Source organism: Monopterus albus, unplaced genomic scaffold (genome assembly GCF_001952655.1).
Source record: "Monopterus albus unplaced genomic scaffold, M_albus_1.0 scaffold436.1, whole genome shotgun sequence".
NCBI classification, from domain to species: Eukaryota; Metazoa; Chordata; class Actinopteri; order Synbranchiformes; family Synbranchidae; genus Monopterus; species Monopterus albus.
Window position 1 is genome coordinate 374,850 of NW_018128316.1, and position 13,716 is coordinate 388,565.

A 13,716-nucleotide genomic window follows, 5' to 3' on the forward strand; every position below is an offset into this window, starting at 1 on the left:
CGGGGTCCTGATTCTCACCCCAGCCGCTTCACACTCGGCTGCAAACCGCCCCAGTGCACGCTGGAGGTCCTGGTTTGATGGAGTCAACAGGACGTCATCTGCAAAAAAGCAGAGACGAGATCCTGTGGTCGCCAAACCGGACTCCCTCCGGCCCCTGGCTACACCTAGAAATTCTGTCCATAAAAATAATGTCCCAATAATATCTGCACTGGGATAAACAGTCTTTCAGAACCGACTACTTAGCCACAAGCTCGGATACTTAGAAGGTTGTTTTTAAGGATAAGGATAAGGGAGATTGAGAAGGATTTTACTCATTCATACCATCATTGGACTTGTACTGTAAATGCCTTTTAAAAAGTTGGATTAATTTACGCTGGTTTTCTCAGCGTATAAGACATTTTTACTCAACAATACTTGTTTGATGATGGTCACATCTGGTAAGCTTAGACTGGGATATCATATGAGGCCTTTCACTATGGAGATGTAAGCTTATGAAATAATTGTGCTGATACTATCCACAGGAGTTTACAGGATCCCTTTTGCTACAGAGTGTGCATGTACATAGGGCTGGGGTCAGTTGAAGGATTCAGTGAACTGGATGATGGATAATGAATAAGAACAAGGACAAATCCTGATCTTTTCCTCAGCTCTGCCAGCTTTATCCACTGGCATGAACAGACTATACAGTATGACCCATTGCAAGCAAATACCATGGCCTGATGCCAAGGTCACATCCTGCAATTACTCCCCCACTGGTGTCAATGGAGGGAGCCATGACCACTGGGGAGAAGTTGCAGGGTTTTGAAGATTACTACTATTTGTTCAAAATTAAGTAAATTAGACATTCTTATATAGAAATCTCTGACCTAAAACAGGCAAGTCATAAAAGTTACAAAACATTTCTGTTATGGAGCATTTTATATACTGTATTTTTAAAAGGATCTTTATTACCTGTGTGCCTGTGCTGAACAAACTGAGTGTAGTACCGCTGAGAACCTTTAAAAATGTGTATCCATTAGCATTGTGCTGCTGGGGCAATGACAGTCCAAGTGAATACTTTCCAAAGTTACAGTTATTGTCAGCTTTGTGCTTCCCCAGATAGTGTTTCATTGCTAAAGAAGGATACAACCTGGTGGTTGCATATGATTTGCTACTGGGACACACCACTGGCAATAAACCAATAAACCTGCCTGGCTGAAGACACCCATTTAGTTTGGCCAGCTCCGACTGCTCAGACTCAAATTAGCATTTGCTGAAGTTTAAAATGCATTTTCACAACAAGGACAGTAGATTTTGTCCCCCATTTCTTACAGTGTAGTCAAACTATGATCTCTTGATTGTCAAGCATGCAAAGGACGAATTATTCCAGAACACAAAAAATGCTTCAACAAATAACATGAGTACTATACTAAAATAATCACACTGAATAAGCCAATAATTGAACTTACACTGAATGTACACTGTGTACAACACTGTGTATAATGAACTCTGCAGGCTACAGAAGGTCTCATCTGCTGGTATTTGCTCTTTGCATGTTTGCACTTGTCTTTTATCTAATCTTTTTAGACTTGAGTAGAGACAAGCTTTTTTTCTCTTATCATAATGAAGATATTCTCTCTCCCTTTGCTTTTCAGTGTTGTCCCTTCACCTTAAATGATTTAAAATCAAATTGTACTCTAATGAAATGATAAGAATTCTTTAAAATAACACATAGAATGTTAACACTAAGTAATCACTGATCTTATTTTTAGTGTTAATGAGCTCTGAAACCCAGACAGCTACTCATAGAAGCTGTTTGGTGCCTTTAAATTACAAACTGTTAACATTTAAACATGATTCAAGAACACAAGCACAGGCTTATTTATAATGACTGTAGAGCAAGATAAACTAAACCTATTAGTTGACATGACCAAGGTCACACTTCCAAAAATGTCAATAGGAGCAATTTTTCTTTTAAAGGTGCAATGTTGAGCATTTTACACTTGTGAGCATGCGGTTGGGAGTTATGTGTGTGACTGTACACATGGGATGTTTCATGTTCGTACCTTTTGATAGAGTGTGGTTCCATTGGTATTGTTCCCCACAGCAACCATTTTGTAGTCAGTGGCATACTGAAAGATACAAAAAAGAAATACCTGGCATAGGTAATTTTGTTTTTGTTTAGTACATTCTAGTGCTTAAATGTGTAGCTACAGTGTCAGCATGCAAATAATGCAAATTCCTTTGCTGTGTCTTTATACATCCCCATTTTTGAAACATGGCCCAATAATGTTTAATTTCAAGTCTAGCATATGGTGAAATACAGTATAAACACTTTATCCATTTTTTTGTCATTATTTGCTGTCTGCCGAAGTACATCCTCAGCCCATTTGTAATAGTGAGTCAGTTATACAGAAGATATGGTGCAATGGTAAATAACACAATGAGCTGGGCACTGGAATAAAAATATAAAAAAATACATTTTAGCACCTGTTACTGCTGATTTACTGGTAACCAGATGGAGAAGTCTATCTGGTGTAGTGATAAACACGGCTGGACACAGTGTCCATGTGACAGAACCTTGATCAGAAACCAAGACACTATTACAAATACGGATGCAAGGAGAGAAATAGCCAGGTTACTTAACGTTCATAGTTATACCTGCCACAGCCCCCAAAAGACTTCACTGTTGTTTTACCCCCTCGAGTCTGATCTCTGCACTCACTGAACCCACTCAGGGAGACAGGGGTGCCTCTCCGCAGCAGTAAGCCATGGCTCATATTACACAGTTGGACTTTGCCATCAATCTGGGGATGAGCACGCTAAAGTAAACAGGGTTTATACCTAGACTCATTTTCCATGAACATCCAATGTTGTTGTTGGTATTGGCAGGGAGGAAAATGCCCCCACCTGGGCTAATGTCAGTGGTGCACTTGGGGCTGATGCACATGTAGGACCTCTAGCAGTGATTTGTACAGCTCCAGTTGCACCTGAACTGTGACAAATAGAGTAGACTCTAAATCCCAGTTCTCTCCCAGGACAATGTCGTTTTGTGGGGATCAGTCAACTGCCTCCCTGAGGGGGTCCATTTAGGTTGTATTCCCATCGTGTTCAGGTTTTCACAGATGCATCTTTGACTGGCTGGGTGGGATGTTGGGTTAGGCCACTGTAGGGGGAGCGTGGTTGCAGCCACTTTTAGAACTGCTTTTGATCACCATTTTGCAGTAATTCACTGTGACTGGTTGTCCAGATTACAGCGTGCAGGACCAGGGGGACCCCCCCCCGTTGGCTCAGCAATTATAGTCCACTGGATCTGCAATACCATCTGTGGAAAGTACGAAGTGATGGGCTGCATAGTCCCCAATGAACCTCAGGACACATTCCACCTGAGGCATTGCCTGATCGACTGCACTGTCCAGGAGCAAGTCAGTGCAGGATATGTCTGACTGTGCCCTGGTCTTGTACCTTTGTGCAGTCATATATCAGTGGTATGACATGACATCTGGCTCAGTATCTCAAACAGTGCTTGGTGTAGCTAGCCTGCCAAGTCTATAGTCAGGTTTGGATAATTTTTATTCAAATCCGAACCCCACTGAGAGTACATTATATTCCTAAAAACCTTCAGTTTTTAACCTAATCAACTGCTTGCCCCAAATCTTTCTGCTAAGATAAGCTATCACCTCCAAGCTCTACCTCTGTACTTGACCCATTGTCACAAAAGTAGTATTGTTCTTCTCATCTAACTCTCTGAAAGAAGCGAATAAATGTTGTCCTCAAAATGACAAACTGCTTCCAATTTCAAACATTTAAGTAGTTTAGTGCTGTCCAATATTGTCCAAATTTCGGTAATCTTTCTGTTTTATAAGATACAACTCTGCAACAATGCTGTCTCTCTTCTGCTTTAAACAGCCCCATAAATTAAAAGACTGTCATTTTGCATTTTGCTTTTTTTGGTTTAATCCACACTTGGATCCATTCCAGTGGGGATCTCTACCACAGTATAGGCTGGGTGGCAGTGTGAATACTGGATTCTGTGACCTGGCTACACTTTCAAAGTCCTTTCACTCTCCCTGTGAGAAGTTACTAGCTTGTTTGTGAGTTTATTTTTCACTGATGTGGTTTTAGGCGAGTTTAAGGCAATTGGTTTAATTATCTGTCCAGGTGTGTGTGTGTATCATTTGTGCATGTGAATAGTGATTTTGTATTCTCCCAGATATTGAACATTCCAGTTTCTTATTTTAGCCTTAACAGATGTGAATAATTCCAGGAAGAGGAACGTTCAAGAGCAGTGAGGCAAATCAGGTTGCTAGGCTGGCTGTAAAGGAATGGCCTTGCCATGGTAACGGCTGGTAAGGCACAAGGAAAACAGGTGCTTGAGCAGAGGAGAGGAGCTGGCCTCTATTCTGAACATTTCCCCATTAAGAGGCATTATGAGCTACAGCCAGAATTTACAGCCACTGTAATTAAAATGCAATCCACTTTGTTGGTAAAATAAACTTTGATGAACAAACCACACAAGGCACAGGTAAGAAAAAGTGTTGAAAAAAGTATTGATAAAAAATAAGTAAGAACAGTGTGGTGTGGAGAAGTGAGGTGCTGGCACTCACAGAACGGAAAGCAGCAGCCACCAAGTTTGCTGGGAATAAATTCCTGAGAAAGGAAGAGGAAAAGCAAGTTAATGAAAATCACAGCTATTTAACTGCAGTTTTTCTTTCTTCTGTAATTGACCAAAGAGTTTGATAATATTTAAAACCTACAAAAAATAAAAAATAAAAACTGCTTAACACTGGCCCCAGAATTTGACAAGTCATTTGGAACATGTGGTTAACCCATGTGAACGGTAAATTGTTCACAGGATTGGTTTCTCGTCACACATCAAAGGATCTTCCATAAATTCCACATCTCCATAAATTTCCTGGCAGAGCAGTTGTTCTGGCACCAATCTAATCCTGGGAGACATTTTTATTCAAACAAATAAGCAAAGTCTGCACCAGGATGAGATATTCCTGGCTGATTCATTATACACTTACACTTATACAATTACACTTTTGTTTATTACACATTATTCCTTGATTTGACTTGTTAAGCCGACATGTTTCTTTAAGAGATATTCATGAAAATCAATCATGATACAGTACCCTAATTAAATTCATTGCAATTTTGACTTATGGAGGTGAAGAATATGGGCACATTTGGTGTCAATGTCTCTATTTACCAGAAATGTTTAATACTGTATTAGCACGTCCTGACTTATGAATAGATAGAGCATGCTATTATATTGTTAAGTCATAAAAACATTTGTTGACAGGGGACTGAATCATGGTCAAGGTTTCCTTTCACATTGTTGTTTCACACATTGTTTAACCAAAGGTCTGTATAAACAAGGGAGGCTACATAGACAAAACATTCATCTGGACCCCTTTATTGCATATAGACAGCTGTTGGGCAAATTTTAATCTTCAACTTAATTTTAGTCATTTTATTTAGGTTTATCTTTACAACTGCATCACAGTATGTCTCACTGCACCCTGAGTGTTACGTGTGAGTGGTGTGGACCCCAGTTGCAGACAAAGACCAGGAGGAGTGGGAGCTAATGAAAGTAGTTTATTTAACCAAAAACCAGGTTATACTGGGTGGCAGGAAGACGAGCAGGCCCCGGGCAGGCAGGGAGTGCAGGGGACAACCGAGGATGAGGAACTAGGAGGGACGAGGAGACCAGGAGGGACAAAGGAAGAGAGCCAGCAGCAGGGGGGACACAGGAACAAGAGGACGAGCAGGAGAGCCGGCAGCAGGGGGGACACAGGAACCAGAGGACGAGCAGGAGAGCCGGCACCAGGAGAGACACAGGAACCAAGATGACAGGAGAGCAGACAGGCAAACCGAGTAAAGTAGTGACAGACAAAGTCTGTCAGGAGCAAGCAGCAGCAGCAAGATAACAATAGCAGATAGAAGAACGGAGTGAAGCAACAGTCAGGTAAACAGAGCGATGTACAGACAGGTGCACTGCGTAGCGGTAGCAAACGGACAGGCGAGACAGAAAGGTGTGGAGCTGAGGACTTCGTACTCGAAAACAAAACAGCCAAGCTTGCAGACAGACTGAATGGAGAAATCAAGGCGGTAGTGCTGCAGAGGCAGAAACAGGAATGGGAGAGCAGGACCAGAACACCCAGGAGTTGCTAAAGGTAAGCTCAGGACACACACACACACACACACACACACACCTCATGATAAGAGAGCTATCAGTACTAGGGGTAGGCGTCTTAGTGTATGAACCCGCAAAGACGCGGTGGAAGACAGGGTGTATATATATGTGACGGCACCGGGAGACAACGAGCAGCAGGTGAATGGCATGGGAACTGATTGTAGGGGCAGAACAGCAGGGGACAGGACCGGGAGAAAATGAGGTGTGAAACCGTAACACTGAGTCTGTGACCAGTGATATGTAATCTACAGTATATGTTAACATGAGGCCTACAGACCTACATTGGAGTTCAACAAACAGAACTAGAATCAACTAGATTTACCGCTTTGTGGTTGTATCCCTCCACCAACCACTCAAATTCACAGGTATGGGCCAGAACGAAGTCACTGAGCTTGACCTTTAAACACCAAAATCTAATCAGTTCATCCATGAGTCTAAGTGGACATTTGTGCCAAATTTGGAGGCATTCCCTCAAGGTGTTCCTGACATACAAGAAACTGTATGGATGGATGGACAACCCAAAAACATAATGCATTCAGTCACAGATAAAGCTGGTGTGGAGGCATAAAAAAAGTGCTTGCACACTGACAGCACAGATGAGTGACAACAAATCTGCAGGGGCTATGGCATGTTCATCACAGGTATCATTTGTTCTTTAGAATATATAGCAAATATAAAAAGTTGCATTTCCACAAAGCTCTGGTTAGAGCAGTAAAGACATGAACAAACACGTAAACACAAACAATTTCCTCTCACTACAGAATGACTGGAATCCTTTTACTCATGTCAGTTTGCAGCATATGAAATAGATAGCTCCAGTCAATTGGTTTACCTCAGTTGAATCATATATACTACTACTGGCTACCTGGGAATTACTTTGACAATTTGCTATAACACAATGGTTTAAGATTATTAGGGGAAGAGGGTGGATTCAATGACATGAACATATCCAGCTGGAGTTCTTTAAGGTACACTGAAGCTGTTCTGGTGGCATGTGATGGCCTGACACATTACTAAGACATTTTATGCTGGTTTTTCCTTTAATTTATTGCCTTTCTGTAAATCTTACTGTAAAGTGCATGCAATGACAATGCTAACATTCTAAAAAAAAGAAAAATAAGAGCAACATCAACAAGATTGGTGGCACAAACTTTTTTTGTGAACTGAAACACCCCCTTATCAGAAATCAGTTGGTGATTGGATGCTTCAGATGAAGGATCTGAGGAAAGGACATCTCATGTCATTAATAACATGTTTTCTCGAGTCCTCTCTCTTCACGTTTACGTAAGAGGGACTAAGACACAAGAAAAAAGAAAGTGAGGGAAACAATGGTGCTTATAAAAGACTTAGGATGAATCCTGTACCGGTTGTTTGTCCCTTGCTATCATGTGACCCATAAGCACATCTCCTGAAATAGCACTCCTGTGTTGGAAGGTGGAACTGCAAGAACTCCACCAACATTAACAACAACATACTGTATGTTGTACTGGCAAGCTTTACAAACCCCTGTCGTCACGGAAACAGTGATAAACACTGCAGCAAGCGTCAGAACTACATCATCATGGAAACTGTCAAACATTAGGATCATGGAAGATCATGGTTTCTTTACATTTTGTTACACAAACTACTTGGTTAGGGTTAGGGGAAAAAAACAACTGGAAAAACACACATCACACAGTGGAACTGAACCCCATTCACCTGGAAGAAGGTTATATAGATTCAACTCAGCCTACACCTATTAACATGGACTTCCTGCCTGTTTACTGTATACTACATCACCTAACTTACTATTTGCTTGTGTAACACTACAGTCACTAGAGGTCATGCCAATGTTGGTCATAATAACCTGTGGGCACAAACGACATATACAGTAGAGGGTTTTTTTATTTGTTTTTTTGTTTGATTGTTTTTACAAGAAGAGTCTCTTATATTTAGATTTGAAAGAACTTAATTATTCATCTTAACTGGCCAGCCTGGCTTCATTTATTGTTCTTTTTGTCACTACTATAAATCCAGTGGAAAAACATTTTCTTGACAGTCAGTTTATTTTCACTACTGTAAGGAAAGCACACAGGGATTACTGGATGCCTGCAGGTCTAGTACATGCATTAGTGTGTGTTTGTTCTATCTTCATCCTTTGGGGTCACACTGTAATGTGCAAAGATACACAGACTTTGCTCACATTTATTCTCATGGCCAGAGCACAGACAAGACCTCAGTTCACAAGCCACTGACCCCTCTGCTTTCAGTCTAGAGTCAATGCTGCCTCAGCTGTTCAATATATTAGCTCTGCTGGCCACACTGGCAGGTAACCACATTAGCTTCACTTAGTCATTTCTTTCCTTTTCTAATGCTGCTAAGAAATGTAATTTTGTTAAATACTTAAAGCCTTTTTAGACTTCTTCACTCCATGAAGGGAACCAGATTTTCTCCTGTCACATGACCGAGGTGAGGATCTTGGATTAACCCTGGGAAACCACATCTGAACTGGCTGAACTTTTCCCACAGTGCTTCTTGTTTGTGGCCTGATTTTTCTGTTCTGTTACAAAACATCATGTTCCTTTTAAGTTCTTAGTCAAACAGTTGTGACTGCTTTCCAGCACCACATTTCACAGCTTTTCTGTCAGCACATTTCCAAATTATGGCTGATTCACTTCTGTTCAAAATTACAAGCATGTTTTAATGCTTGTAGCAGGAGAAAGCCATGTGTGGCAAAATTGGAATTCTCAAAGTTTATTATATTCTTAAAATATCAACCTTTCAGGTGATCTTCAGAAAAACATCCTTGTGTTATGGTGGGAGATAGGAGAACCCAAATGGAAACCAAGGACAGAGAGAAACTCACAGACATAATAATGGCAACAGAGGTACAAGTATTCAGAGTGACAGAACTATAACAGTGCTGGGAAAGTAAGAGTAACTACCCTAAACACAGGTGAGGCTATCAATAGTGAAAAATGGCTAACAATGACATGCCTGGAAATGACTGGAGTAATACTGGATGGAATGGTAAGTTTACAAAGGAAGAGACTGGCACAGGTAAATATTTAAACATAACTGAGGTGACTGAGTAGAAAATTAAAGTAACAAGAGCAAAAACAGCCAGCGTCTAATGAAACACAGGACACTAATCAGTAGCTTCTGTTATCCTGTACAGTGGCAAAATGGTGAGCTGAACAGGAGAAGTCAACAAACAAATTGGCAAGGACAGTTGGACAGAGACAGTGATCTACACGGAATAACTACGAAACTGTCTAAAACAGGACATGTGTGGGGACCATGACACCTTGTTCAACTTTGAAATAAAACAAATTTTCACTTTGTTCAATTTTTTTTCAAAAAGCCTTCATATGTGCCCTAGCTATGCATCAGAAGATATCATTTCAATGCACAACAGGGGAAATATTTATTAAAATCCAAAATGAGTTTGTGTAATAAGTTACTGTGTACTGATTCACTATTAAAAAGTGTACCATATACTAGGATTTGAACCTTGCATTTGTGTATACTTTTGCATTCTGTGTTAATAAATAAAACAATGCTGTCAGCTGTACAAAACCATACAAAAATTAAGCTGGCTGTGGAATTTTAAAAGAACAAAGTTTAGCTTGTGTCAAATAAACTAATCTGGTGTGACCAAAGTGTGACCATCCAGCAGCCTCTTCTGACGTAGATGAAAATCTGCTATCTTTTGCATTGGGTGTCCTTCCTGGTAAATACAGTGTTCACTCTGGTGCAGTCAATATTCTTACTTTTCTTGATTTTAGTGACAGCATTGTTTTGTGTCCCAGTTCCTGTCCAGAATATTTGCTGTCAAACATTCGCTCACATGCCTGTCTGGCTGCTCTGACACCAAAGGTTTCACTCTGCACTCCTGAAATCTGCAAATCTTTACACCATTGGCTTTCAGGTTTATGGTATCCTAAATATTGTTTGCCTGTCCATGTTTGAATCTAAGATTTCAGGGAAGCAAAGAGACATCTGATCTGCCCCCTCCAGCTGAGGAATGCGAAACACTCTGCTAGTGATAACCCATGCATTATAGAGGGGGGCAGATGGTTGGCTTGGGGGGGGTTATAATCACACCTTTGAGTATATAAAAGGAACAGGTTTCAAAACAAGTGTATGTGTTATTTGAACCCTTAAACTTGACATGCTCGAGCTCAGTGAGAGTTTGAGAGTTCATGGACAGAGAAAGCATACTCGTTCCAGTTTTACCTTCACAGAGCAAAGGAATATCTAATTACAAGTGTTTTGATTTCAACATTGAATCTATAAAATCTGATGTTCTGCTAAAGTGAAGCACTTTTATGCCCTGACTGGTATCAGTTTCTGGGGAAGCACTGAGCATTTTAAAATGAAAACTATACTTTTTAAAGACACCCCTAACTGTCAGGTTTAGTCTAACTGCATCAACATAAGACAATAAAAAAGATTCCCATCAGTAAAATCCTATACTCGTCTAATCTTCCTGTCTTCCTGAGATGTTTTGAGAAGCTGGTCACCAGTACAAACATAAAGTCTGACTCTACAGTGTATGAGTGAGAAATAAATGCAGACTGCCCAGCCTCTACTATGATAAGGGAGAAGTGCCGACAGCATCAGGCTGTGTCCTGTTTGAACTACACAGCACTGCTGAGTTTATCCCTCCACCTCTTTCCATCCATTTTTTCAACAGCTGTTGGCTTTTCCTCACACCGAAGGAACTTATTATTGGGACACCTCCTGTCTAAATTGCTAAAAGCCAGTGTGCATGTTGATATTTATAGGCTGGAAAAACCGCTAGTTTTTCCACACAAAACATTTTCACATTCAAAAAAATCCCCCCCAAAAAAACATCTGTGTTATTTTTCTAAAATGCATCTGAAACAGTATAAAGACCATCACTGGTATGGAAACTCTCGGTTGACACAGTCACCAACTTAATCCACATGCATTACATCAAGATAGAAGACGGCTTTTGTCTGTTCAGATTCAGTAATTAAAGCCTCACATGCTCAGGTTAGCGCTGCACTAAATTCACTCTTACTTGAAAGTTCTAAAATGTTATTAGTAAAATGTATTTAAAGCTTTAAAGTAAAAGTTCTCATTTGGGAAAAAGTACATCTGATTAATATGAGTGATGCATTAAAGTGTGTGCAGCATTATTTGTTGCTGTTGATTTAGTCTGAGTTATTTTGAACTCTTATTTTTTGTAGAATTTAATAGTACTGGGTCATGTTTTATTGGGTTGTTATATATTTTAGAACCTATGTAGACTCTTAATCAGGAAAGCAGCTATTGTCAAATACATGCAGCAGAGTAAAAAGCACCTCTGAAATACTCAAGTAAAACAGGAGCACTTTAGCCTGCTCCACGGGTCCAGGTAGGACGGTTCATTTAGCTCATTATAACCTGAATATTAACTGACCAACAGCAGGCTACTCGCCCTTGACCAACAGAGGCACAGCCATCGAATATACTATATATACAATCAACAATCTTCGTGATATATTATTCCATAAGGGTCAAATGGGAATGTGAGTGATTTTAACAGTAATATACCAGAATGTACCACTACATGCTATTAGTGTCCTTAAGAGCGTGTGTGCGCGCTTCAGATGCATATGGAGCCATTCATTCTGCAGAACTACACCAACACATCACTCTGATTCTTTCCATATAGATTATAACAGTGGCCTGCATATCAGTGTTAAGTTTCTCAGAATCTTGAAAAACGTCTGCAGTGCTGCTACTGTACCTGGCCAGATCCAAAAAGGAGTCAGTGGTCTCCTTGTTGCTGCTAACGCTCTCCAGTCCCAGGTTGTTGGTGTTCAGAGCTCCCGCGCCCACACCGGGTTTAATGATGAAAGCCAGGGCCACCCCGATCCCCGAGGCTATTAGTGTGGTCACCAGAAAGTAGGCGACTGCGATGCCCCCCAGCTTGCCCAAGGAGCGTGTGTCCAGGCTGGCGGCGCCGGATACGAGACTGCAGACGACTAGGGGTAGGATGATCATCTTCAGCATCCGGAGGAGCATCTCTCCGGGGAAGGCGAAATAAGTCATCTGCGCTTTAGTCAGGTTCATGGTGCGGACCATCATGCCGAGTCCGACGCCCACCAGCACTCCGGACACCGTCATGATCACCAGCAGGTTCTTTCTTAAAAAGTCCGCCAGTTTCTCCCAGGGACTCTTCTTCGCGCTTTTCTCCAGGATCTGCTCGGTGGAGGCCGAGCTGGGCATAGCGTGACCATTGATCTCGCTCTTTTTCTCCATTTTTTGTCTTTACAACAGACCGGTTACAGGATTCGCGGGTTGGCGCACGCTCTCTGCTGCGTGAAAGCTGGTTCCGCGTGAAAGCTGAGAGCAGAGCAATGTGAGAGCCAATGGAGAATGAGCGACCACACAAAAAAGCCAGTGGAACATGCGCACAAATGCCGGGACTTTATACTGAGAGCAAATGATGCAAGAGCAGGGGAGATTGCCAGGGTCTCTGACACAATTTTTCAGCTGAATAAAAAGCAGATGATGTTTATGATTATGATTATGATTAAAATACCAGAAGAAAAGGGCTTTGAAAGGGGCTTTGTGCACTCTCCTGTTTCTTTTCCAGATTTTTCTGTGCTTCTAAAGTAATCTCAGTTACAAAATTGGCACTGGTCCCCTCTCATCCTCTATCCCCTCTGCTGTCTGAAGACTCAGATGATGCCTAAAATATATCATAATGTAGGCATCAGAATATAATATGTAACCTTAACTATTTCTTCATGACACCTTATTACCCATTTCCAGGTATAGGACATGTTTATAATGCAAGATTTATTTGATCTCCTCTTACTTTCCTTTATCCATAAGTGCACAAAGGTTTCCCTCTGAATAAATTAGTAAAATGTATCATTTCATATCTATCTACTGACTAAAACAGTTACTAATGAGAAGAAGCAAGATGCTTTCACAAAAGTGTCAGGCCTATTCACTGCAGCTAGAGAGCTGCAGTCATTTCAGCACTGCTCTTTATAAGACCACAGCCAATAATAAAACCAGAGTGCAGGAAAGAGAACTATTCATGGCAAAATTCCTACTTAGGAAACCTACACAGAATAGGAGGTCAATAAGACTTCCTATTCGCATTTAATACTCCATATGAGATGGAACTCCACAAGTGACCTGTCAGAATGATGAAAGCAGGGTGCTGTCAGCACCATGGTCAGCGCTCTGTGCATCCTAGGGGGCGCTGTTGCTCATTCCTTTACACCGTCTCTTTTGTAAGGGTGGTTCATTTACACAGAGCAGCAGCACTACAAAAACTGTTATGAAATATATGATTATTTTGGAAAGCCTAAAGTTCAAACCAATACTCTTCTGATCTGGGGTGACGACCAGTAACTTACACATAATGGCCAACAGATTTGCCCATTTGCTTGCTCATGTTGCACTTCTGGTATTTAACCATTAGACGGCACCATAATAAAACTTGTACAGAGCAGACATAGAAAGGCTACAGCAGCACATGAGGGTGGAAAACCAGAAAGTGATAAATATGTTTCTGACTCTGA

General features: G+C 41.0%; 1 protein-coding gene across 1 annotated transcript in view; it reads right to left on the reverse strand.

Annotated features, from left to right (window-relative positions):
- The window catches only part of slc1a4 (solute carrier family 1 member 4), a 19,136-nt gene extending 6,537 nt beyond the window's left edge, over positions 1 to 12,599 (reverse strand). The window contains exons 1-3 of the mRNA XM_020587042.1: positions 11,922 to 12,599; positions 4,587 to 4,629; positions 2,046 to 2,111 (exon numbers count right to left, since the gene is read on the reverse strand). Coding sequence (XP_020442698.1) covers positions 2,046 to 2,111; positions 4,587 to 4,629; positions 11,922 to 12,436 — 624 coding nt within the window. The 5' untranslated portion in view covers positions 12,437 to 12,599. The remainder of the gene's footprint in view (positions 1 to 2,045; positions 2,112 to 4,586; positions 4,630 to 11,921) is intronic.
- Positions 12,600 to 13,716: the final 1,117 nt, after the last annotated feature.